General features: G+C 35.0%; 1 protein-coding gene across 4 annotated transcripts in view; it reads left to right on the top strand.

Moving 5' to 3' along the window:
* The window catches only part of Cnot6l (CCR4-NOT transcription complex subunit 6 like), a 77,587-nt gene that overhangs the window by 42,849 nt on the left and 7,146 nt on the right, over positions 1 to 27,592 (top strand). For all 4 annotated transcript variants that reach the window (XM_050149762.1, XM_050149763.1, XM_050149766.1 and 1 more), the window contains 7 exons: positions 695 to 784; positions 7,107 to 7,175; positions 10,790 to 10,947; positions 13,265 to 13,419; positions 19,807 to 19,958; positions 21,629 to 21,856; positions 24,912 to 25,114. In XM_050149762.1, the coding sequence (XP_050005719.1) occupies positions 695 to 784; positions 7,107 to 7,175; positions 10,790 to 10,947; positions 13,265 to 13,419; positions 19,807 to 19,958; positions 21,629 to 21,856; positions 24,912 to 25,114 (1,055 nt within the window). The remainder of the gene's footprint in view (positions 1 to 694; positions 785 to 7,106; positions 7,176 to 10,789; positions 10,948 to 13,264; positions 13,420 to 19,806; positions 19,959 to 21,628; positions 21,857 to 24,911; positions 25,115 to 27,592) is intronic.

Raw genomic sequence — 27,592 nt, 5'->3', positions numbered from 1 at the left:
AGGAGTCCTCTTACTTAAAGCATTTTTTTTTTTATTTTACATTTATCTATTTAGTCACAGGAGTTGGTTTTTGTCTTCTACCAAGTAGTTCCTGTGGCTCAAACTCAGATAAAACTCAGGTTTGATAGCAAGCAAGCACTGGCCTGAGATTTTTTTGTTTTTTTTTCGAGACAGGGTTTCTCTGTAGCTTTTTAGAGCCTGCTCTGGAACCAGCTCTCGTAGACCAGACTGGCCTCAAACTCACAGAGATCCGCCTGCCTCTGCCTCCTGAGTGCTGGGATTAAAGGTGTGCACCACCACCGCCCAGCTTTTGAGACATCTTTTTTATAATATCATTCATTCCTTTTTAAGGAGGATGGTTACATTTTATTTAGCAGTCTATCTTTAAAGATAATGTAGACTATAATATAATTTCAAAATAAATAATGATTAATATGTATGTATTTATGTACACACATGTATATATTTCTTTTTGACAAGTGCAGATTTAAGGCTCATACACTGAAATCTTGAAATAACTCTTTAAAGTTATTATTTATGGCTATCTAAAGTTTTTTCTTTATATTCAAATAATTTTTTTTAGATGTGTGTCACAGATAAACAATAAAATTCAGCTTCGGAAATTAGTATGTTGGTACATAACGTATGCCCTGAAATTATAATTGTCACGTTTTATTTTTGTTTTCTGTTTAAGGCAATCCTTTATCACAGGATATTATGAGCTTATACCAGGACCCAGATGGAACCCGAAAGCTACTGAACTTCATGCTTGACAATCTTGCAGGTAACTCAGAGCAGTGAACTCTATAGATGTTATCACATCTATATATACATCTGATATATGTATATTTGTGATACATCTGATATATCACAAATTGCTTTTATAATGGCTATATGTTTAGAATTTCTGCCTTTGCCTTTTGCATGCAGGGCTTTTTTTTCATGTATGAGTACTTTCTGTTTATGAAGCAATGTGGTAATAGTTTTAGTTTCACTATCTTATAGGAAGTTTTACACTTTTAAAATGATCTATTTTTATTATGATTGTTACTAATACTACTGAGACAGAGTCTTACTGTGTAACCCTGGTTGGTCTGGACATCATTATGATTACCAGGCTGACCTCAAACTCACAAGAGAGCCATTTGCCTCTGTCACCCAAGGGTTGCAATTACTCATATACACCACATATGTGGAGGTGTCAAAAGAGGCCAGAACAGGGTGTCAGATTTCCTGGAGCTAGTCATAGTTGTGAGCTGTCTGATATTAAAAGCTAGACAGCAAACTGAGGTCCTTTGGCAGAGCAACAAGTGCTCTTAACTGCAGAACCATCTCTCCATCTCCAGGATCTTTACATTTTACAAGTATAGACTTTGAGATAAAAATGGCTAGTAATTGCAAGTCTGTGAATCACGATTGTCTTAGTCTTTTAATCACTAAGATAGTTATTAGTAACTTGAATTTAGTGAGATGATCTGCAACCTTGCTCACATATTTTTAATGAAAAAGATTGCTATTAGTAGTGCCTAGACAAGATGATTTTGACTTTATGTAAAAGTTTTCCTGTTGCAATCTGTAAGAGGAGGGCCTGCTTGTTTGTCCTGGTTGCCTGGCTATCTTAGCCCCGAAATAACCACACAGAAACTGTATTAAGTAAATCACTGCTTGGCCCATTAGCTCTAGTTTCTTACATCTTAATTTAACCCATTTCTATTAATCTGTATATTGCTATGTGGCAGTGGCTTACTGGGTAAAATTCTAACCAGCGTCTTTCTCAGGTGGAGGATCCATGGTGTCTCTCTCTGACTCTAACCTTCTTTCTTTCCCAGCATTCCGTTCTGTCTTCCCTGCTAAGTTCTGCCCTATCAACAGGCCAAGGAAGTTCCTTTATTAACCAGTGAAAGCAACACATAGACAGAAGGACCTCCTACAACCTACAACATTTTCCCTTTTCTGTTTAAACAAAAAGGAAGGCTTTAACTTTAACATAGCAAAACTACATATAACAAAACAGGTATCAAGCAATAATTACAGTTACAATATTTCTATTTACTTTATCTTTTATTATAGCTAAGGAAAACTATAGCTATAACTATATATTCTTTAATTCCATCAAAAACTCTAGAAGGATTTATTACCTAAGTAAACAGGAAGTGCAATGTAAGCAACTTCCAGAACTCTAGAAATGACAGACATCTTGCTGCCTGGATAGTCACCCAAACTTTTTCAGTGCCTTTTGGGCATCCATTTTTAGCTTACAGGCCCATAGTATCCAGCAGACTTTTCCATGAAGCAGGAAATTTCAGAGACCATTCCGCCTATATTGAAAGTTTGCCAGTCACTTTCTTCTGTGTCCTGCAGAATGTCTCACAGACTCTTTCATGCAGCAGGAACCCCAAAGGATTGTCTCACTTTTAGGCAAGTTCAGCAGTCATTTCTCTGTGAATCCTGCATGTCCAGTTCTTCTAACAAACTCCATAAGGAGGCTCTTCAATGCCCATCTTCCTCTTGAAGTAATTGGTGCTGCCAGGAGCATATGTGCCTCATTGTCATGAAAAGTCCTAAGTTATTAAAACATTTTAAATGCCATATTCTGAAGGTCTTTGAAAGATTTGAAGAATACCTATCTAATTGAAATATAGCTAGAAAATCTAACATGACTGCAAGCTTGACTATTATAGATGATTAGCTATTAGCCTATATTTAAGTATACATTACATTTTTAAATGAACTACATAGTCATAGTACCTTAATGAAGATCAGAAATACATATAACAAAATTGACCTTATATTTATTTGTATCAATAAACCAAGATCCATACCAATGCAAATTATATCTATATCATATCTCCCTTTAAATGTAAAAGAACATTTATAAACTATTTGGGAATATGGGAGTAGTTATTTCTCTCCAAACTACTTCCTGCTGTTTGAGGGCACTGTTAATTAGGTCTCTCATGGAGTATCCTGTGTGCTAGGTTCATCTCAGTCAGCAGTTGAGTGAAGTAAATTTTTGAGGGCATTCATGGCGATTTTTCAGGGGGTCTTGGTGTATGAAACCATATTCGCCTGGAAGTAATCCACAGTTTCTCATGTTTTGTGAAAACAAAAGAAGAACCTCTTTTCTCAAGCAACATGTCCTTAGACCCAAATTGTTTTTTTTAATATAATTTTTTTATTGAAAAAAAAATTTTTCCGCCTCCTCCCCACCTCCCATTTCCCTCCCCGTCTCCCTTTTCCCCCCTTCTCCCTCTCCTCTCCTCCTCCCCCACTCCTCTCCCCCTCCCTCTCCAGTCTGAGGGGCAGTCAGGGTTCCCTGCCCTGTGGAAAGTCCAAAGTCCTCCCCGCTCCATCCTGGTCTAGGAAGGTGGACATCCAAACTGGCTAGGCTCCCATAAAGCCAGAACATGAAGTAGGATCAAAACCCAGTGGCATTGTCCTTGGCTTCTCAGCAGCCCTCATTGTCCGCCATATTCAGAGAGTCCGGTTTTATCCCATGCTTTTTAGACCCAAATTGTGAACTCAAGATACCTTTACAATATACATGCTGCTTTAGCTTAGCAGCCCATACAATGAAATGTCTCTCTGTACTTAGCTACTTCACAGTTCAAAAATTCAAAGAAAACACAATAATCATGGTGGAGCTGTTCTCGCCTCTGAGAGTTAAGCACACTGCCCCAGTTCCAGGCACACAGCCGGTCCATGTTTCCATCAAGAAAGCTGTAGCAGTCTGCTCACAAACCCCATTCAAATGCTCTGTGCTGGACCATCTGCCTCTGTTTGCTGAGCCCTGGTATTAAAGGTGATGTCAGCATTCCCTGGCCTATGTGGCTGACTTGGCTGCTTTGCTCTCTGATCTTCAGGAAAGCCTTATTAAAATACAAATAATATACCACTATACCCTCATACTTGTAGAACATGCACTTTTACATAACTGAGCCATGTTCTTGGCCTGTACACACAAAAAATTATCTAGCTATTTGGTATAGTCTCATTGAGCTGTCTTCCTAACTTCTATGCAAAAATTTATTCATTTAATTTTTTGACAGGTTTCACTATAGCCTTGCCTGGTGTAGAGTTTACTATGTACACCAGGCTGTCCATGAACTCACAGAGTGACCTGCTTCCATTTCCTAAGTGCTTGAATTCAGGAACTGAGCTTCCACGCCTGACAACATTTTATTTGTTGGGGGGGGGGGCGTGTGTGCTATAGCATACATATGAAGGTTGTGTGTTGTTGCTGGGTCCTAATGTCTTCCTCAGGGGAGGGGTGAAAGGCACGATGTCAACTACTAGAGACACTGGGAGTCAGGTAGAAGGTTTACAGCAGACTCATTTTATTTAACAGCGTGGAAAAACTTACATACCGTCCCAGCACCCAGGGTTTCTGATCCACTGACATTTGACATTTTATGCTCGTCTCTCATTGACTAGGCACGATTAGGACCTCTGACAGCGCCTGTTGCTCGGCATTCAGGAAACACAGCTTGGTTGTTCCTTATTGGCTAGGCACAGACAGGACCTTTGACAGCTCCAGGCAGACTCCAGGTTGGCTCCTTTTGGCCTGGTAGGCGTTAGTGTGTAGGGGCATGTGTGCCATAGAACACATGTGGAGGTTGTGGTGAGGGCATGTGTGCTGTAAAACACATGAGAAGGTGAGAGGTCAGAGGATAACTATCTGTAGTCACTTTTACTCCCTTTGCCCAATGGACGATTTCTCCTGCCCTTAGATAGTTTGTAAACAGAGCTAAAGAAATTATGAGTTTTGTCAGAGAGGTCACTATTAGTATTTCAGCTATACTCTTAAATTAACTTTATCACAAAAGATGACTTCCTCATATATAAAATGTAAGATTTATAATAAGAGGAAAAGCAGTTAATGCTATTCAGAGTGACTTAAATTTGAATGATGGGAGACAAATTAATAAACTTATTTCCAGAATCCTTTTAGTAAGAAATTAAGAATAGGTCTAGAGATGTGGCTCTGCTGGTAGACGGTTTGCTTAGTATGCTCAAAATATTTGGTTTTATCCCCAGCACTACATAATCTGGGTATGATGGTATACACAGTTAATCCTGGTTCTTGGGCAGTAGAGGAAGTAAGTTCACTTAGCTCACTGCAAATTTCAGGCCAGCCTGAGATACCTGAGATCCTTTATGGGGAAAAACAAAAACAAAAACAAAACCAAGGACTATGTGAATGTTTACTTTATTTGTGTATGTAATACATGCATACCATTCCTAATTTACAGTAAATATCGTTCTTATTTTTATCATTGTCACCAGTTAACCATTTATATAATTTTTTTCAGGAGTTTTTTTGTGTAAGTCATTTGGTGGTATCTCTGTTACAAATACCCTTAACTTTGCTTGGTTTATATTTTGATGGATAGAACTTTTAACATAATAAAATTTACTGGTTTTGGAGTTAGGATGGGTAGTAGTAGTCCTGGTATGGTCACAGCTTCTGTGTCCTCTCCAAGAGCTTTTCCTTAACTTAAGATTATGAATGTGTTCTCTAGAAACACCTTTGTTTTACTTGTTACTTAGACCTATAACGTTCTTGGAGTTGATGTTTGTGTAATGACCCTCCCATATGTGTATTTCTTATTTACTCTGAACCATTTACTGATAATTCTATTTTTCAGTTAATTACTGATTTTTATTGCTACAGCTAGAAATCAAGTGTGGAAAGGCTGATGTAACTCTAAAGGCATTTGGCTAGCATTCAAAGAGGCCTGTGTTGGATCACTAGTGTCACGTAAACTGGGTGTGCTGAATCTGGTGCTAGGGAAACTCTCAGGAAATCACAAGGATAACCCCAGCTAAGACTCCTAAGTATAGCAGAGAGGGTGCCTGAACTGGCCTTCCCCTGTAATCAGATTTACTACTCTAATTGTCATCATAGAACCTTCATCCCATAACTGATGGACACAGATACAGAGATCCGCAGCTAATCACTGGGCCTAACTCCCAGAGGCCAGTCATAGAGAGGAAGGAGGGATTATATGAGCAAAGGGGTCAAGATAATGTTGGGGAAACCCACAGGATCAGTTGATGTGAACTAGTGGGATCTCACTGATTCTGAACTGAACCAGGGAACCTGCATAGGACCAAACTAGGGCCTCTGAATGTGAGTAATAGCTCTGTGACTTGAGCAGTCTATAGGGCCACTGGCAATGGGACCAGGATTTATTCCCAGTGTATGAACTGGCTTTTTGGAGCCCATTCTCTAGGGAGGGATACCTTTCACAGCCTAGATACAGTGGTGGCGGGGGAGAGCTTGGTCCTACCTCAGCTTAATATGCTAGACTTTGTTGACTCCCCGTGGGAGGCCTTACCCTTTCTGAGGAGTAGATGGGGGGAATAGGTGGGGAAAAGTGGAAAAAGGAGAAGGAGGGAACTGTGGTTGCTATGTAAAATGAAAAAAAAAAACCTTAAAAGCAAAAAACTGAGTGTGGTGGCGATGGAGGCTTGTAATCTTAGCTCTTGGGAGGTGGACAAGGGAAGATTATAATATAAATTAAAGGTTATCTTTAGGTACATTTGAAGCTTAGCCAGAAATATAAGAGTTTTTTTTATATATATTTTGACCATATTCTTTACCCTTATCTAAATCCTCCTTACCTTTCTACCCACCCAATTTCATGTTTTTTCTCTTTCAAAAACAGGAACAAAGCGAAAAAAAGATAAACCAACAAAACAAAAATTACCCAAAGCAAACAAAATGTCCACAAAAACGAAAGATGGCATCCTTTTTGTGTTTGCCAGTAGCTGCTCCTGGGCATGGAATGGGATGCCTGCCCAGAAGTGTGGTTGATAGACCCAGTCACACTCCTTGAAGAAAATGGATTTTCTCTTTCCCAGCAGGCATCAATTGTAAATAGTTCCTTGGTTAAGGACTGTGTCTACCTCCCCTTCTCAGTGCTGGAACTTTTTTTTTTGGCTTTGAAGTCTTAATTAAATTCTAGGATTTGGATTTCAAGTCCTTTTGTGGGTATCATAGCCAAATAGTAAATAGGCTGATTTGGTATTAGAAACTAAATGATACCTTTTTATAAACATTGGATTTTTTTGTTTGTTTGTTTTTAATTTTTTTCTTTCAGTTCATCCAGAGCAGCTTCCTCCGAGGCCATGGATTACATTAAAAGAACGAGACCAAATCCTGCCATCAGGTAGGTTTTTTCCTCTTTGACTTTTAAAATAAATACTTACTTGAGCTTTATGATTGGTAGACTTACATTTTATCAACCAGGATGTAGATGGTTTTTAAAGTATTGATAGACAAAAACAAAACCCCAACATTAAGATATACTTATTGTACAGGTAAATATCTTGTTTCTTTTGCTGTGGTGCTCTGGGCTCGAAAATTATTCCTTGTGCTGCAGCTTTTGAGAGACCTTAGATGATTTAAGAAAAATGAACAATAATGAGCTTTCTTCTGAAAAAATTTGAATTTCTTAGATATTTTATCTTTTTTGAAATGAATACTGTTGATACTTAATGTTTAAGTTAGCTTAGTGGAAATTCGACAAGATTGACTATAGGAATAGTTTGAGAATATTTCATAACTATTAGAATGTAACCTAGCATGTTTAAAACAGTAGTTATGTTTGAAATTTAAACTAGTATGCTTTTGTGCAGACCAGTAACAATTTGATATTTTTGTAGGACTTTTTACTGTATGTTAAGATATTTTAGGTTTGGAAAATCCACTTAAAAAGGAGTAAGAGAGAAGACTCAGTGGTATTAAGAGCACTTGCTGCTCTTGAAGAAGGCCTGAGTTCAGTTTCTAGTGCCCACAGGGCAGCACACAACCGTCTGTAATTCCAGTTCCAGGGAATCGGGTTCTCCCTTCTGGACGCCTTAGGCACTAAGGCTGCATGTTGGAACGGACAGGAACTCATGTATACAATAACATCTTTTTTAAAAACAGTGAATTGTTGCTTTAGTACCTTTTTAACAATCACATCCGTAAGTATTTTTATGATACTTAATTTCATTTCAAAATTCAGTGTAACTTCACTATTCGTAGCTTGGCCCCTAATGATTTTAATTAAAGACCTAATGGGCCTTTAATGATTTTAACAGGTCTGTTACAGTCAGAAGTTACTAGCTGCATTTTGAACAATTCACCCCTTCTGTTCTGAGTTTTTGGTTTTTGCTTTTTGTTTTTCGTTTTTGTTTTTCTAAAACAGGGTCTCTTTGGTATGTAGGTCTGACTGTCCTGGCACTTGCTATGTAGACCAGGCTGATCTCACAGAGATCCACCTGCCTCGCTTCCCAAGTCCTGGGACTAAAAGTGTGCTACCACATCTGGTCTTTTGGCTTCTTTTTTTAATTCAGAATTATGTGGAATTATAACATCATCATGATTCTCTTTATATTTTGATGTTGAGAAATAATCCTATGCTGTACAGTTATGGTCTTCCATAGGTGTGTGGTTTTAAAGTCACCACACTGTAGAAAAACATTAGCTTGTTAAGTAGACATTGTTTCAAAATTAATAACACTTGTTTTAGCATGTTGCATATTAAACAATCTGAGTAAAAGGAACACTTAGGTTTTCTAGAATGCCTTGGATTAATTTTATAATTGATTATCCATAGTGTGGTTTTGTCCTTCATATTCAAATCATCTTTTTTTTTAATGAAAGTCTCTTACCTCCATGTTTAGATTTTTGCCTTGGATTAAGTGAAATACAAATACTTCATACTTTCTCTTCATGAAATTCAGATTTAAGAAAAATATTCAAATAGAACATAAAGATAGAAGGATAGGGAGCTGTGCAGGAAGAGGAAGGGAACCTTACAAAGAGGATACAATAGGCTGTCAGGGCAGTCAGATGGGGGTGAATATCAACAAAGTATCTGATGTATGAAAATGTCAGAATGAAACCCCTTATTTTGTACAATGAGCATGTATTAATTAAAAAATTAATGTAAAAATGAGTTTCATACATTAAAAATGAGCATCATTTTTGAACTCTTTAATCCCTTCTGAACACAAATGAACAGAATTTGGAAGGAAAACTACTACTATACAGCTACATTTTTATTAAGAACAGGGATAATACATAGAACTAAATGTTAACTAGTCAGTAAATTCATAAAGTAATAAATTCTTAGGGTTGGTGGTTATGAAAAATGAATAAAGATTCTTCTTAGTGTGTGCGGTTGGTGTTGGCTGAATAGATTTTAACTGTCAACATTGGAAAATGCCTTTTCTTGTGCTGAATAGAGAGATGTGTATAATATCTGAGGGTAGTTGGGAATGATTTATAATCAAATAGTTGTAATTATTAACTGTGTAGTAATCAAGACCAGTTAGTAAAAAGTCTTCCAGACAGAAATGGAATATAAGAAAGCTGTAATAACAGCTTAATTAATTTTTACTTCCATTTATAACTTGTAAACATGTCATTGGTGCTGAGTTTAGTCTTTGTTAGACAAATTATAACTGCTAGACTTGTCTAGGAAAATCTTCACAAAGTCTTGGATGTGAACAAAACAATAATAATATGCCTTCTTTTCCTCTTCAAAATGGTATTTCATATCTGGAGAGGCAGAATATGGTAAACTCTTGCTGCTTTACTTCATAATGTAGTGGCTTGGGAATGGTTCTGGGTTATTTCCAAAGTAAATACAGGGAATATAAATAACTCCAATTGAAACTTGGACTTCAATATACAAAGTGGCCTTGAACCAGATGCCGTACTGCCTTTCCTATTATTGAAACTGAATTCAGCTTCACCAAATGTTACTTGATCTTAATTGCTTACAAATTTATTAAGTTGGTGGTTCTCATCCATGTAGGTTTGTTGTAACCAAGTGGTATATGAAAATATACCACTTTTGAAAATGTGCATCCAAGAACCTAATGCTCTGACTTTAATATAAAGTTACATCCTTGGTATCAGTTTTTGCTATTGTTGTTGATGATGATTTTTTTAAGCTTAGGTCTTTCTGTAGTTTAATATGCATGTTAATTTTGGGGGCAAGTCGGGATTTTGTTAAACTTTAATTTAACCAATATTCAGAGGCCAGAAGTTGTGGATTTCTAAGCATCCAGGTGATCATTGATGCTGCTGGGACTTAGAGCATATTTTTTAGTAGTGAGGGCATCTAGATTATTAGTTTGCTTACAGTTTTTCTTTTAAACAAGTCAGAATCTTATAAAATGATAATTTTATTTCAGAAATGAACATTAGATTGGCAAAAAGAATTCTCTTATGGCTAAGTTTTGTTAGTTCACACCTTTTTAGGTTAGATTTGTGGCAGTAATAATAGCCCCCCAAAATATTAACTATCAATATTTTGATAAGAAGTAATGAAATTAGAACCCTTTAAATATAATAAAACTAAAATTTGTTTTTGCTATAATTAAACTAAGCCCCCCTTTTTTCAGTAGAACATGCAAACAATACTCTGATTCTTAAATTTTGAATTTATTAAATTTTCTTCAAAATTCTGATTCTAGATAGTTAAATCCAGACTATTAAACAAACTTTGGTGTAATCTACTTGAGTGAAACCATCAGGTAAAACTTAAGTGAAATTTTCTTTAACTTAGGTGAGCATAAATGTCATAGAAGATCTTACTTCTGTGCGAAATCCTGCATTCCAAGTGAAGCAAAGGAAAATACTTTATCAGAATTTACTTTTGGCATTTTTCCGTAATTATATATGAACTGTATTTGTGTGCTTATGCCGGTATATTCTTGATACTTATTAACAAAAAGTTGCCTAATTTCCTCCCTTTTGTCTGTTTTTTTTTCTTCTGCTTCTTAGCATCATTCACGGTTATGTGTTACAATGTGTTATGTGATAAATACGCTACCCGGCAGCTATATGGCTATTGCCCGTCCTGGGCATTAAACTGGGAATACAGGAAAAAGGGAATTATGGAAGAAATTGTTAACTGGGACGCAGATATCATTAGTCTTCAGGTAACACTATAGAAATTAAATTGTGTTTAACTTGAAGGTGAACTAAAATAGTAGAAGAGCCTTTCTCTGGGAGATAGCCTATGTTCAAGGCAAAACTCAAAAAAAAGTTCCTTTCCTTTAAAAAGGGATAATTTTAATATAAAGAGATTTCCACGGTGTAACTTACCTTGCTTACCGAGGACACACATGCATTTATTTTCATGTACTGTTTTCTGAAATTAATCTTGCCTCTTGTCCATGTTAACAATTCCCCTATGAACAATTTATCAGAAGTACTGATAAAGAAAATTGCAAAAAGATTACTAGTCTTTCAGGAATATAAGTTTTCCTTAGAGTTGAGTCCAGAAGAAAGGGTTTTCTTAAACATGTTCCTTAAAGTAAAATATTAAAAAAAAAACTGCACAGTAAATAAAAACTTTTGCCTTACTTTATAAACTATTTTAAGAATTTAGACTTAACCTAATTTTCTTTTTTTTTCTAGTTCATTCACATAGGTCTATATTAGTAAATTTTTTATATCTTGATTTCTCAAAAAAATTTAAAAATCCCTTTCACTTATTTTAAAGACATGTTAAGGGCTCAGATCTCTCGGTAGGACCCAATTGTACAAGTTACACAGCTTTGAATTGGAGAGGAATGCTTTAAAGTCTTCTACTTAATAATACCGTATTTATTGAATTTTACTGAAGAGGAAATACGTATTCTTTTGAGGTTTAAATTCCTTTTTAATATTTGACTAGTAATTAGCCCAAAGTATTTGACTAGTTTTTTAGTAATTTTATTAATTTCAAAGCATATCAAATGTTTTTGTTTTGAAATTTCTGAACTGACAATAAATTAGCATTTATTAGATATGACATTGTGTTTTAATATATCTCTACAGTGTGGATGGCTGAATCGGGTTTGTTCATCTCCATCACCTCAGATAGTTGCTGTTTCTTAAAGATGTTTTAAAATTATTGTATTTTATACATTTTCAGTATATCCTGGAAAGAAAAATGATGACCTGCTTTTTGTTTTTGTTTGTTGGTTGGTTTTAATTATATGGTAGGCCCTAGTCCAGCCATGGCTATATAGTGAGACCCTTTCTCAAAAAAGAAAAAAACAAACAGTTTTTTAAAATAAAATAGCTTGGTAGTTTTGTTTCTTTGTTTTGTGTTTTACGTTACCTGAAATATAACAAAGAAAAATCTTTAAGATGAAATGTTCTTGTGAACAGGAAGAACAGCCAGAATTGGGGAGAAGAAAGCGAATGAAGTTAGACTGTGGTTCACTGTGTAGCTTTTGCTTTAGTGTTTATAGTGGCCTCCTGCAGGTGCCTTTGTAAGTAAAATGTACTTTGAAAGATAAATCAGAATCTACAAAAACATTTGTAAAAGCCAAAGTGTATTATAAAATATTCTAGGAAAGTTGAAAAATTAAAAAGTATAACTAAGGAAAACACTCCTGCACATCCAAGAACTAGTATGTTGATGCCTCTGGAATATTTTTGGTATACTTTTTTATTGTTACTGTTTATTGTTAGTTGACATAAGTTTTTTTTTAAAAAAAATTAAATGAGATTCTACTGTTATTGGCATATTTTGTTTCTTCACTTAGTGCATTTTTCATTTGAGTATGTGAATATGAGTATAATAAGACTACAATTCCTACTGTAGGACAGTCATAGATTTCCACTATAAAATCAGTGTTAAGAGCACCTTTATATATCAGTATCATCACTTTCACATTTGATTATCTCATTTGAAAAGGTTTTTTTTTTAAAGAAAAAATAGTCTGTGGATCAAAGAATAAAGTTTACCTTAATTATTAAGTTAGTAGAACATTTTATGATTGCTATTTCTAAAATTTTCTGAAAGCTTAGGGTTTTTTGTTGTTGTTGAGTCTATCATTCGCACTCCAAGAATCATTGCTTTCCACCACAGTTTAAGAGATTAGTAATCTCTTTTTCTTTACATGAAAGATTTAATATTTTCTACCAAATAACCTATTATATATATATGTTTGTTTAATTACTAGTCTTGAGGACATGAAATATATTGAAATCTAATTTGGGAGTCAGGAGAGCTGAAATATAATCCTACTCCTATAATTAACTAGTATTGTGAACATGAGAAAATCATGCCATCTTTTTTGTGTCTTCATGTTTAAAATGCTGGTCATGTCAAATGCAACTGCCAGTGATACAATAAGATTGTTGGATGATATGTTACATGAAGTGCTTTATCTTAGTCACCTCTTACTCATACAGAATACTTTTATGTCTTAATCATTCTTTCATTATGTCATGTATATAATAATTTTTTTTTTATCTAAGGAAGTGGAAACAGAACAATACTTCACTCTCTTTCTGCCAGCATTGAAGGATCGTGGATATGATGGATTCTTTTCTCCAAAGTCACGTGCCAAAATCATGTCTGAGCAGGAAAGAAAGCATGTTGATGGTTGTGCAATATTCTTCAAAACGGAAAAGTAAGTCAGGAAAACAAAGCTTAGGGATGTACCCTTAATGACTCTAACTTTCTCACATCTACAGTAGCCTTTAGTGGGACTCTAAAAAGGTGAAGCTAGAGATTGCAAGTGTTATAAAAGTTAAAACTATTTTTCTTAGGAAATAAAGATATTTATTGTAGTATTATATTTTTATTGGCAGATTAAAATTTTGAGACAGATTTGAAAATACAGTTTTTAAAGTATTTTCATAAAGTAAGACCATAGTTTATGTTTGAAGTGAATTAGTACCTTTGAATAATAACTGGATTTCTTTCTGAGATTTCATTTACATAATGAACCTTTTCATCATTTTTAATTATTATTTCATATCTATTCAATTATTTACTAAATACTTAATTGAACTTTTTTGTGAAAAGTCTGTACTAAGCATGAGTAATTCCTAATCTCACTAGGACTTCAATATAACAGGAAAAGATAGGAATATAGAACAATATACATACACAAATATGTATACATATATAGTATGTGTATACAATATATGAAAGTTGTAGTTATATGTATTGAAGAGGATAGAAGTGAAGCATATGACTTTGGATGTGGGGAGTTAAAAGATAAACACCAGTTAGTAAAAGAGAAAATGTGTGGAAGTGAGAGAGGTTGAATTCCATATTTAGCACTTTGTACTTGGTACACTGACAATTATCTACATAGACGATAACCATATCCTCATTATAACAAAATCAGACAGTTTTATTTTTCTAAAAACTTATCTTTCCATCATATATACTATTTTTATGTGAACAGAATCAGTGAACTTAAAAGATATTTGGCCCACTTCTCATTTGTATATACCCGGTTTCTTTTTTTTTCCATGAATTTTTAATAAACATGAGCTTATTTAGGTAAGATGTAGAACTCTATAACACTTAATGCCAGAATGTATATAGTTCCTTATTTTTTGAAAATTATATTTTATTAGATTAAAAAGCCCTTTTTAATTATTTATATGGATTGTCTAAACTTTTAAAGTAACTCAGGTAGATATCCATTTCTTTCTTTTTTTTTTTAATGTAGATAATGAAATCAAGACAGGCAGACAGGTTCCATGAGCAATGCTACATGATAGCTCTCCCTTTATAGTTCATACCATCAACTTCTGTAACAATACAATATTTTGGCAGTTTGTTTCCACTCTGGTATTACTTTTGCTTCTTACAAGCATACCTCATTTGGAAAAATGCTTGAATTGACCTTTATTACCAATGTTCATAGAAAAAGTTTTTTGACGCACCGTAAACTTAAATGTTATGTGGTAACAGTAGAATGTTTCATTAACATCAAGTTATTTTCCAATCTGCCTGCTTTCCTCTATCCCTACCCCCCCTCCCCTTTTTTTAACCCAGTTCTCTTCCTCTCCTGATCTCTTGTCTTTCTAGACAGGGTCTTTATTTAGCCATGAGTTCACTATTCAAGTGTTGTGACTACAATGCTTGCCACTGTACCATTTCCTCTTATTGCTTTACAGATAATGTAGAAGAACTTGTTCTAAAAATCATTCCCAATACAGCCTGAAGGGAGAAATTTAAATTCCTTGATAGTTACTAGAGGTTCACGATTTGAGATAACACATAACTTCAATATAGGAAACTTTAGCCTTTGGATGGTGGCAGATTCATTCTTAAATTATGAAAGCACCGTGAACTGTTTTTAAAAATGAGTACACAGAGATTATTTTCTTGCATTCTTTTTCTTTCCATCCTCAGCTTTGTCCTTCCTAAATAGTATAGTATCATGGACTCCATAACAGTGAATGTAACACACTGTTTTATTAAACTGTTTGCTAACTATCCAGGGACCCCCCCCTTTTTTGTGTGCCCCAATATTTTTATTATTAAAATTTACATCATTTCCTCCAACTCTTTCCATGTCTTTCCCCTTCCCTACTCCTCTCAAATTTCTAGCCTCTTTAATTTTTACTGTCATATATGTGTGTGTACACATGGGCACATAAATGTTTAAATAGAACCTGCTGAGTCTGTTTACTGTTGCTTATGCATATGTAATTTCAGAACTGACTACTTGGTATAGGATAACCAGTTCAGGGGCTCAGTCTTCAGGAAGACTGTTTCTCTTGCTTTTAGCATTTTGTAGTTGACTGTAGCTCTTTGTCTGGGGGTGAGGCTTCAGGGACCCCACTTTTATTTTCTTCTCCCTTCATGGAAGAGGTAGTAATAGTGCAACGACTTGGAAATCACTCGTTTGCTATTTAATTAGCTGCATAATCTTGAGTAAGTTATTTACCCTTTCAGATCTAGTACTTCACGTGTTTATTTTACCTTGTAAGAAACATTTTTATGTTGTTTACAAAATGAGCAAAATAAAAGTGATAAATGTAGAAGAGTATTTTGATTCCATCAGCATTTTCAAAGTCTCTTAAACCAGTGAAGACAGTAATTTTTATCAAAATACCCATTTAGTGAAAGAATGGAATACTTTTGGTAAAAGCTAGGACACAGGTTATAGACATGTAGAGAATTAGAATACAATGAAACATTCTAGTGATTTTAAGATGGGAAGTGGTTGCGGACTATTGAGTCACACTGTAATTAAACCTAGTTTTAATTTGACAATGCTCATTGGGACCTCAAGATTTGGCAGTACCTTTTAGGCATTATCATAAGTACCATTATTCTTAATAGTTAAAAATACCAGAAAATCAAATTTTGATTGATCAAATACCAGAAGTGAGTTTTGCTCTTTTATGTCAAATATGACTGATAGTAGGCAAACACATACGTGCATTTTATATGTGAAGTGTGTGTATGTGTGTGAGAGCAAGAGAGAGATAAAGGCATAAAAATAGGTTTTTATCTAGACAGTGTAGGAAAGGAAGAGTGTAGTGCAGGAAGGAGAAGAAGGAAAGCCTAGGTGGGAAAACAGCTTGGTGCTATTAGACATGTTACTGTTATCACATATCACAGTACTTCAAGGAAATTTTTCTATGAACCCTGGTAATAAATGCCAAATTTAATTGAATGATGTAGCCTCCAGGTATTATCTAAGAAAGGCCAGGTGCTTTCTTTCTTTTTATATTATTTTCTTTTTGTATTATTAAATATAGTTTTGTTCTTGGGAAAGGGGCATTAGGAAGTTATAGTGCCACTCCAACCTTTTACACTTTTTTGTAATTATTCTCATTGACTCTGGGTTATTGATTATTTTGATTGCCTTTATTAATCTGTGAATTTAATGAAATCTTGATTTCTGGCTCCTAATGCTAATTTGCCACCAATTAAATGTGGAGCTGGATAAGTGGCTCATGTTAAGAGTGCCTCTGGAGTTGCAGAGTACCTGCCTTTCTTTCCCAGCTCCCATGTTATGCAGCCTACAACCACCAGTTCCAGAGGATTGATGCCCTCTGGTCTCTTCAGACACTGTGCACACATGGTACATATAAACTCACATAGGCACACACACATACACATAAATAGAAATAATCTTTTAAATAGTATAAAGTTGGGATGTAAAATGGTTTTATGCCAAAGTTCTACTTTTCAAATGTGAGTTAATAAAAATTGTTTTATCTACTATCATTATGGGCCTTAAATTAATAAAAGGTAAAGAAATGCCTTCAAGAGTTCTCAGCACTTAGGAGGCAGAGCTAGTAAATCTGTTAGTTTTGGGATCAACCTGGTCTACATAGTAATTTCTAGGCCAGGCAATTCTACAAAGACCATGTCTCAAAAACCCAAATAAACAAACACATTAAATATTATACAGATACAGACTGGTGTTTGCCTTATGTTTCTTCCATATTTACATCTAGTCTGTTAGTTTGCATTCACTAAGTTTTCTTACATGCTGATAGTTGATAAGACTCAAGGTCATCTTTTATATATTTCACGCTGAATATACTTTTAAGAAATTTACAGAGGAATGATACAGAAAGGAAGATACTAATTAACTTTTGGTCCCATACTTTTTTCCTCCCACTTATGCTCCTCCTCTATTCATATTTCTTCCTTTGGATGCATGTGGGTTGGTTGATGTCAGCACACACACCACTGACTATGCACCATGTGTGTAGAAGTTATTAACAGCTTGCAGGAGTCCATTCTCTCCTTCCTCTGTGGTGTAGATTATCGGCTTTTGGAACAAGGATCTTTACCACACAGAGCCATCTCTCTCGTTCATACTGTCTTCTCGATGGTGTTCGGTGTTCTTTTACTTACAGATAAATTTGGTGAAGATTAATAATGTAAATCCTGTTTTAGTTGCTCACAGGTCATGTTCATTGTTGTCTTTCTAGCTTTAGAGTCCTCACATGGCAACATAAAACATTACTTCTAGACTGCACAATGTTAAGAAATTGTTGCTTGTTTAAAGGCTTGTTTTGAACATGTTCTCCTGCGCATGAGCATTTGTCATCATCTTTCTCAAATATATAAGGTTTTTAGATGCTGTATTATTATAGTTTTGGTATTTTAGTCATATCATTCTTGATTATGTATGTACTTTTGTATACCCATTTGAGATTTTGCTTAAAATCTTCAACAGGGGGAACATACAGAAAAATTCTTATGATGAATAGCATCAGGAATAATGCTTATAAAGCAGAGTACACCAATCAGAATATAAATACTAAGCGAATTTTAAATACTGAAAAAAATGACAGGCTTAAGGTTTTATTTAAGCTTTTATTTAGCTTTAATAAATAATTAGAAAATAACTATAAACTAGTGCATGTTAGTTGAAAGAAAAATTCTAATAGAATAGAGGAAGAATGCTATATTTCAGAAATGTTTCTTGTATTGCATTCTGTACACCAGAAAGTAAAAGCCACATGGAGCATATTTGGTATATGGTGGTGGGGAGCAACATAAGTGGTTGTGTAATTAGTGTTGTAAAATATAAGAAGATTGTATTATATTTATTTAGAGATTCAGTTTCACTATGTAGCATTGACTGGTCTGGAACTGCCTGTGTGGGCCAGGCTAGTTTTGAACTTAGAGATAGCCACCTGTTTCTGCCTCCCAAGAGCTGAGATTAAAGACACATGGCACTGTGCCTGCCTCTTATTTTTATCTATGTGTATATGTCAATGTTATGTATGGTGAGTGCCCATGGAAGCCAGAAGTGGGTATCAGGTCCCCTGGAACTAGAGTTACAGTTGGTTGTGTTGTGTCTGATGTGCATGTTGGAATCAAACTCAGTTCGTTTGGAAGAGCAGCAAGTGCTATTTATCTACAGTCTACTTAGCTGCCCCCGTTTATTGATTAAAAAAAAAAAAAAAAGACCATGACTGAAAGCAATTTAGAGCAGGGGTTTTATTTCATCTTACCCTTATAAGTGACCATTCATCACTAGACAAAGTCAGGACATGAAACTTGAGGCAGGAACTGAAGCAAAAACCATGAAGGAACACTGCTTACTGGCTTGCACTCTGTGGCTTACTCAGTTTGTTTTCATATACTACTCAGTAGCACCTGCCAAGGGTGACATGCTCCCAGTGAGCTGGATCCTCTCACATCAACTTGCGAACAGGCAGCCTGATAGAAAGAAGCTTTTTTTTTTTTTTTAATTGAAGTTCTTTCCAGTTAAGTGTAGCTTGTATCCAACTGGTAAGACAACCAGTACAGTTGGCTTCACCAAATTTACAATTCTTAAATGTTAGCATTAGATTTTTATTCTATCCTATCATTCTATTATACTTAAAGTTTGTCACTAAGAAAAGAGAAATGCTATAGTATAGAAGCCATCATCACACATCACAGAGAGCCATTTCTTTTTATAGCACAATCTATTTTTTTTGAACACGTACACATAATTACAGTCTTTCAGTAAAAAGAACTAATCAAGTGTGATAATTTTAGGTGGGAAATAGGTTGTATTCCTGCATTTTCTTGACAATGATCTTGATACAGTATAAAAATAATTGCAAATGGGCCAGATAGATTTTATTCATTCTCTTTAAGTTGGTAACTCAGTTAAGATGGTGTGCACCTTTAAATGTCAGGCCATCTAAACAGTAGCTTAAGCAAATGAATTTTCACCTACATCAGGCAGTCTAGAAATAGAACTGGCTCAGCTGTTTCTCCATCCTTACAAGATTGGCTTTTACCCATCTGCTTGGTTCACACTTGATTATTAATCCTTTACGTACTAGCTAGAAGGAGAAAAGACATAAAATGATGAGGGGAATATATATTTCATCTTTTCTAGATGTGACCTCAATAAAGTGTTTGTAAAAGTCATATTTCTTATTTCCAGAATTATATCACATGGCCATTTGAAACTAGAAAGTGAAAGAGATTATCAGTGTCTGTACTCATGTCCACTCCCACTTTTAATGTCTTAGCATGACAGTATAACTACCTAAGTCATCTAAATATGTGTACCTTTTAGATTTACATTGGTGCAGAAGCATACAGTGGAATTCAACCAGGTAGCAATGGCGAATTCAGATGGCTCTGAGGCAATGCTGAACCGAGTGATGACAAAAGATAACATTGGTGTGGCTGTGGTCTTGGAGGTCCACAAGGAGCTCTTCGGAACAGGTGAGTGTTTTCTAAACAGTGTTAAAGATAAAGATTCTAGACTTCCTTATCTCACAACAAAAGAACAAAACCTTATTTATTACAAAATTAGTTTCTTTTGAGAACTGTTAATGGAGATGAACAAGAAAATAATATTAATTAAATTATTTATTTCTTATGATCTCATGACATAGTCTATAGTTTCTATCATTATTTTTACTTACAAGGTAATACCTGCCTTTTTTTTTAGCATATTATTAGTTGAAAAAGTTTTTTGAAATAGTGATGTTTTAGTTACGCTGAATTAGAAATTACAATGACTTAGTCCTCTCCAGTGTAGCTTTAGCTTCATGAGTATGAACCCTTTGTTTTTAAGGTTAAATAGTTGGCTTGTTTTCTTTATTTTCTTTGTTAAATCTCAAGGCTTTGTTAGGGTGAGAACAACATCTTTTATCTATGTGATACTTCCAGGGTTTTTAGATTATTTATAGCTTCCCTGACAATCAGAAATTCATTGTATACTTGGCATTACCAAGATCTTTTGTTAGCCTCTCTCCTGCCTGCCTCAGAACACTTTAATACTTATTAATGTTTCAGGCAAGAACAAGGTGGTGGTAAGACCACATCAGCGCACTTCTATTCCTGTGCTGCCTGTGGAATAAAAGACTTGTCTTGAGTACTAGTTTGAATTATTCAGACTATACATTTTGTCAGATTTCTTCTTTCTACAGTTCTTCAGTTTATTGATGATTAAACAAAATCAGCCTTTAATGTAAGATTTCATGTTTACTTCTTTTTGGGAATTTATTTGGGTAGCAGATTTGCTTCCTTATTTCATTTTCTGTAGTTTCATACAATGTTGCTGATTTTTCCTATTGACCTTTCATTATTCAGCTTGTGAAATGCAAGAAATATGAAGTGGCAAGAAATTATTTATTGGTAATTTAACTGGAAGCATCTTTCACTATGTTATTATGCTAATTAAATAAGAAGCACTTAAAAGTGCTTGCTTGGTGCTGTACAGATGGCTTAGTAGTTAAGACATGCATTGTTTTCCCACAGGACAAGAGTTTGGTTCCCAGCACCTACATTGAGTGGTTCACAGCTCCCTTTAATTTAATTTCAGCTCCAAGAGATCGAATTCCCTTGTCCTGGTCTCTACAAGCACTGTGTTCATGTACACCCTCACACTCTGATACATATCATTTAATTTTAATTTAGTTAAAATTAAAACAACTTGCTTGCTTAAACTAAGAACTCAGTAGATGAAAAGTACTGTAACTCAAATACCTATTATATTATGACGTAACGTACAGTGTAAGCATATACAGCAGGAGTCAGCAAAGCTGTTCTGTTAGGATCTAGATAGTAAATATTTCAGACTTTTGGGCCCCACAGGGTCTGTTTGAAAAATATAAAACTACCTTTAGTTCACAAAGGTTGTAACAGAAATCTGTAATAGACCAGGTATATTCCATGGTTACAATATTAACATGATCATGATGAATAATAATACAATTTCCAGAATTACCTTTTAGCTTCTCAAATAAGTTTGAGATTAAAATCAATATAAATTTATAGAAAAGAGCAAAGAAGTAGCAATGGATCTTTTCCAGAAAACTTTTAAGGTACTGCTCTTTAAGAAACATAAACATAACTTTCTACATTTTCTTTTTTATGTTTAAATTTAGGTATGAAGCCGATTCATGCTGCAGACAAACAGCTTCTTATAGTGGCAAATGCCCACATGCATTGGGACCCAGAGTATTCTGATGTGAAACTTATTCAGACCATGATGTTTGTGTCAGAGGTTAAAAACATTCTGGAGAAAGCCTCAAGTAGGCCTGGCAGCCCAACTGCAGATCCTAATTCCATCCCGCTGGTGCTATGTGCAGATCTTAACTCATTGCCAGATTCAGGTATTTACAACATATTCTCCTTGCCTTCAATTTTGTTTTTAATCCTGGTTGAAAGGCCACTTATCTCCTAACAGGGCTTTTTCTTCTAAATTAAGGAAAACGTCTGTTCGAATTTCGGGGGATGGGGTGAGATAATAACTAATTGAAAAAAGTTTAGTAAGAATACTGATTCCAAAGGAGTGGTCAAGCTTAAATGAAGCAAAATGATTGCTTTTGTACTTTACCACCCCTACTCTTAACTGGAAAGATAGTGGGAGCTGTCATCAGACGTGGATGTATAGAAGAGGGCCAATAATTGACGTGATGGCTTGGAATTGAATGATAGAATCAATGCTTTCTAGATTATAATAAGGAAGCTATGGAAAGAGATACCCTCTCTCACTCTGCTCTGATCTGCCAGGGCTACCCACTAACCAAGTCCAGCTAGAAGATATAGGGAAAGATTTGCATCCTTGCAAGATCAACCTCCTGAGGCACAGAGTTCATCAGAGAAGGGAGAATGCTCTCTTTAGAGAACATTCATTATGGATAGCTGTCTCACTTAATAATCTTGGCAAGTTCCGTGATCTTTCTGTACTTACTACTAAGTATAGAAGAATAGTCAAAATTCTAGTAAGATTGTGTATCACACCACTGGACTACTTTATGTCTGAATTTCATTTTTGGAAGACAGAGTTCTCCATTGTAGACCCTAGATTTCAAATGCAAAACAAAAGAGTATAATATAAGTCTTGTACTATTAGCAAAACATATTCTAAATATTATATATTATTATTAAAGTATTTAATCCACATCCCCGGTAGAGATTAAACTCAAGATTGTTGCATGTTAGGCAAGCATTCTACCACTGAATTATGTCCCCAGCTGTCATCAGGGTAGTCAGAATAGTCACTCAATAGCAGATATAAAATAAATACCTATACTTGGAATTTGTAAATAACCAGCCTAAGAAAATATCTTGTTCATTGTAATTAAATGCTGAAATCTTTGCAAATACTTGATTTTGACCCCTAGGCCAACTAGCACCTTCTTTGTTTCCTCTGCCTCTCTCATTCTTCCACGTGTATACGCATGAATACATGGTGGTATGTTTGTGCATATATGCTCACACACTCCCCAGAAGTCAACCTTGGGTGTTCCTTGGGTGCTAGTCACCTTGTTTGTCACACTAGGTCTCTACCAGCCTAGGGATCACCAAGTAGGGTATGCTGGCTGACCAGTGAGCCCCAGTGATTTGTCTGCCTGTACATCCTCAGCACTGGTGTTACAAGAGCTCTCCACTATTCTCAGTTATATTTTCATGGGTTCTGAAGCATGACTCAGACTCCAGTGCCTGCATGGCAATCACTTTACTGAGCTGTCTCTCCAGCCCACATCCCTCTTTCTTATTCTATATACAACTCAAAAAACTGCAAGTGTTTCTTGTATTATTTCATATTTTCTTGAAATTATTTATAATAAGTACAAGCATCATTGTTACCATTGCATAGTTCACTGCTCAAAGCATTGTTGGATCCTGGTTCTGTTTTTTAGGTGCTATACATGTTATTCAATCTGGGAGTAATTTTATTGACCTCATTAAATTGTTTGCCTGGCATAATCGTAACTGCTAGATAAGTTGCATTTCCTTTTGAGTTATTTACAACACTGATATTCATTTTACTTCATGTTTTGCTATCATTCTTAATTACTAATAAATGAATTTAATATTATTGCTAACTAATAAAAGAGTAAGACTTTTTTCATTTTAATTCGGTAGAAACTTTGAAGCTGCTACTCTTTTCAACTCTTTAGACACATTAATACTTTTGGTCTCTCGCATATAATATTATTTAAATTCAAAATGTTCATCATAGTTGTCAGACAGATGATGGGGAGGTTGAACTGGAGAGAGAGCTTCGTGGTTAAGAGTACTGACTGTTCTCCCAGAGGGCCATGGTTCGATTCCTAGAGCCCACACAGTGACTTAAAACAGTCAGTAATCTTAATTCCAGGAAACCTGATAGAACTTCTTTTAGCCTGAGGGGGCACTAGGCATGCATGTGGTACAGACTTGCAAACAGAACACTCATACACAGAAACTAATAATTAAAAATAAATAAATAAATAAATAAATAAATAAATAAATAAATAAATGATACTTCCAAGTTAACTCTGAGTATTGAATTATTGAGAATGAAAAGTAACATTCTTTTTTATATATCTTTAATGTTATTGATTATTGTAACTACTGCTAAAGAGATATGTCTTAGGGTTTTTATTGCTCTGAAGAGACACCATGACCATGGCAACTGTTACAAAGTAAAATATTTAGTTGGGATGACTTGCTTACAGTTTCAGAGGTTTAGTCCATTATCATCATGGTGGGAAGCATGGCAGCATGTAGGCAGATAGGATGCTGACTACTACTTGATATGTAGGCTAAAGGAAGTTGACTGAGACACCGGACAGTACCCTGAGCATAGGAAACTTCAAAGCTCACCTTCGCTTCCTCCAACAAGGACATACCCACTCCAACAAAGCCACACCTCCTAATTGTGCCACTCCTTATTGTATGTGGACCATTTACATTCAGACTACCATGAGATGGTGGTTTTGAGTAATAGTACAAAAACACGGTCAAGACTTCTGGTAAATGCTGTCTAGGTTCTAAAAATCATCTAAACCCGAAGAACCACTAAGATTGACAGTATACCTGGATGGTCCTGATACTTTGTTCTGAAATTGACAAATACCTTTCAGTGTGGTTGTTACATGAAATTACTAGAAATCAGCAACAGGAACACTTTTGTTTGTTTCTGATACAGAATCTCATTATACAGGCCTGGCTTGCCTGGAGCTTTCTATGTAGACCAAGCTGTCCTGCAACTCAGAGAAATCAGCCTGCCTTTCTGCCTTTTGGGTACTAGGATTAAAGATATGTACCACCAAGCCCTGCTAAGAGTGTCATAGGACTTAACCAAGCCTCTCTAAATTTGGTGTGTCTGTAAAGTAAGGCTTAATACAACTTTGTACGAAATATTAAAATACAGTGTTCCTTTCTTTATTCTGCTAGGTGTTGTGGAATATTTAAGCAACGGAGGAGTAGCTGACAACCATAAAGACTTCAAGGAACTAAGGTACAATGAGTGTCTTATGAACTTCAGCTGTAGTGGAAAGAATGGAAGCTCAGAAGGGAGAATCACACATGGCTTCCAACTTAAGAGCGCCTATGAAAATAACTTGATGCCTTATACCAATTACACCTTTGATTTCAAAGTAAGTAGCAGTCTCTGGGTGGCATATGAACTATTTCAAATAAAAGCATGTAAAAAAGAATATAAACCCATATGATTAAGAGTTTGCAGACCTAGAGAGATTGCACTAGCTGTTCTTTCAGAGGACCTTAGTTTGATTTCCAGCACTTCTCTGGCAGCTTATAGGGCATTTGATGCCATCTTCTGACCTCTGTCAGTGCCAGGCACCCAAATGTTCCACAGACGTGCATGCAGGCAAAATATATGTACACATGAAAAAAATAAATTAATTGATTCAAAAACAAACACACAAAATCCAGTCACAAAAAATGTCTGGTTTGCATATAAAGCTAAAAAGGAAATTTTGTTGGGTTTTGTGTTTATTATTGATATCATTCGAATTCTTTTTTAGCTTTCATTTGTTTACATTTTAGATATTAGCGATAATAGGTAATATTTCTAAAATTTTTACTTGTCAGTCACTGTTGGCAGAACTTGGGTATATATTAATACAGTTAATTCTCACCTGTTTACCACCACCAGTGCTTAGGAAGAACTTAAGCCCTTAATACAACTATGGCTAAACTCACCTGGAATGAATTTATATAGTATTCAGTCAAATTTTTTTTGAATATCTTATAATTTCCCAGGTTTCTTGTAGGGGTAGAGTTACAGGTTGTGCTTAATGTCAGTCTTATCCATGTAGTACTACTAATATATTCTCAAGTCATCCATGGAACTAGTTTTTAAAAGGAAAAGGAAGTCTTAAAAATAAGGGAGCCTGTTGTTCATGTTCAGGACAAGATACTCATTGAAAGACTGATGGCAGTCTCTCTGATTACTCACTTCCCTTTGCCTGTTTTCTGATTGTTTCCTATACTTGTAGCTCTTCTTTTTACCTCTGTGTTGCTTTCTGCTATTTCCAGAATGAATTGCATATCTTCTATCCAAAATATACATATGTAGATGTAGAAAGATGTTTAGTATATAAAGCCTAGAGAAATTATAGTATAATACAAAAGGAAAATTATTAAATAGGTTCATTCACATCTTCAATAACCTGTTCCTATTTTGTTCACTTTTCTGTTTGTTGGTTTAGTTTTTTAGACAAGTTTCTCTGTAATGCCCTGACTGCTCACTATATAGATCAGGCTGGCTTTTAACTCAAGAGATCCACTTGCCTTGCCTCCTAGGATGAAAGATTAAAGGTGGGCACCACTATGCCTAGCTTCCCTTTTTAATTTTTGAGGTTTGTTTACTCCTTTCTAAGCAAAAAAAAATCTCTATGTTGATATTAGTCTGCTTTCATAGTTACGAAATGAGAACTAAAACTGCTTAGAAGTTAATGTAGTTTTACTGTTAGATCACTATTCATTGGTAGATTGTATTGTTTTGATAACTCATACATGACGATGTGCAGTAAAATACTGAACTAACTTTCTAGGGGACATAAGCCTTGATTTGTAGTGTTTTCCATGGTTTAAGTACTTTTTCTAATCTAACTTTTGTTCACATTGTTGAGAATGGTACCATTAAATTTGGCAATTGCCAGCTCTTAACATATTGCTGGTTTTTGCAGTTGAAAGATACACTTCTATACTTTGTGATACATAGTTTATTATAGTTTAAATCCTGTCTTTAAATTATAATGATATATAAAACATTTGCCAGCATATCTCAGAAAATCTGAAAATAAAGTTTCCCAAAATAAGTGTGCAGTAATTGGGTAACTATTAATTGTTGTCTTGGTCTGTGAGTAGGTTAAGAGAAAATTTTATTTCTTCCTTACTTTTTGAAAGCTTACTTTTTACTTGTCTGTGGACTATAAACTTAAAAAAATGGCATATAAGTTACCATATTCTTCTTGCATTAGGCATTGTGGCACATATTGTAATCCCAGCACTTGATAGGGTAAGGAAGAAAGATCTTGAATTCGAGCCTGGCTGGGTTTTATATATATAGCAAGTCCTTGCTACATTAAATGAATGGATGAATGGATTTCACATGTAGAAATATTTTTTTCTGTTTGGTTGTGGACTCTCCTGATATATGTAAACATTAGATTAGGTGGAATCTATGCACAGCCTGGGACAATGGAGACACATTAGTTTTGTTATCTGTTAATCAAACAAATCAAATCATCTAGCTTCGGAAATAGAACAGATGTTTTATATATATAGGGTTTTGTCTTCATGTGTGTATGTCTGTTTCTACTAACTGATACTTTTCTTTAGTGCCAGGATTTGTAGAAATAAGTATTTTAAACTAAGCAAATTAGGACAGTTAGCTGTATAGTAGCTTGCATATATGTTAGATTTTACTAAGCCATGTTGTTTCTTTATTCAACCACCTTTATTCATGTAATAACCCATTAAAAATTAGAGCCTTGCTTAATATATAGTCAGGATAACAGGCACCAGGAATACAGGTTACTTAGCTATTTAGCTTTTCCAAATTAAGGATTGTTCTTGTTCTTTTTATGGCAGTTTTCTCATTTTCT

The sequence above is a fragment of the Alexandromys fortis genome, unplaced genomic scaffold (assembly GCF_014885135.2).
Source record: "Alexandromys fortis isolate MF-2015 unplaced genomic scaffold, M_Fortis_MF-2015_v1.1 scaffold_0, whole genome shotgun sequence".
Classification (NCBI taxonomy): Eukaryota; Metazoa; Chordata; class Mammalia; order Rodentia; family Cricetidae; genus Alexandromys; species Alexandromys fortis.
Note: the sequence above shows the minus strand (reverse complement) of the source record. Positions and strands in the feature narration are given on the sequence as shown.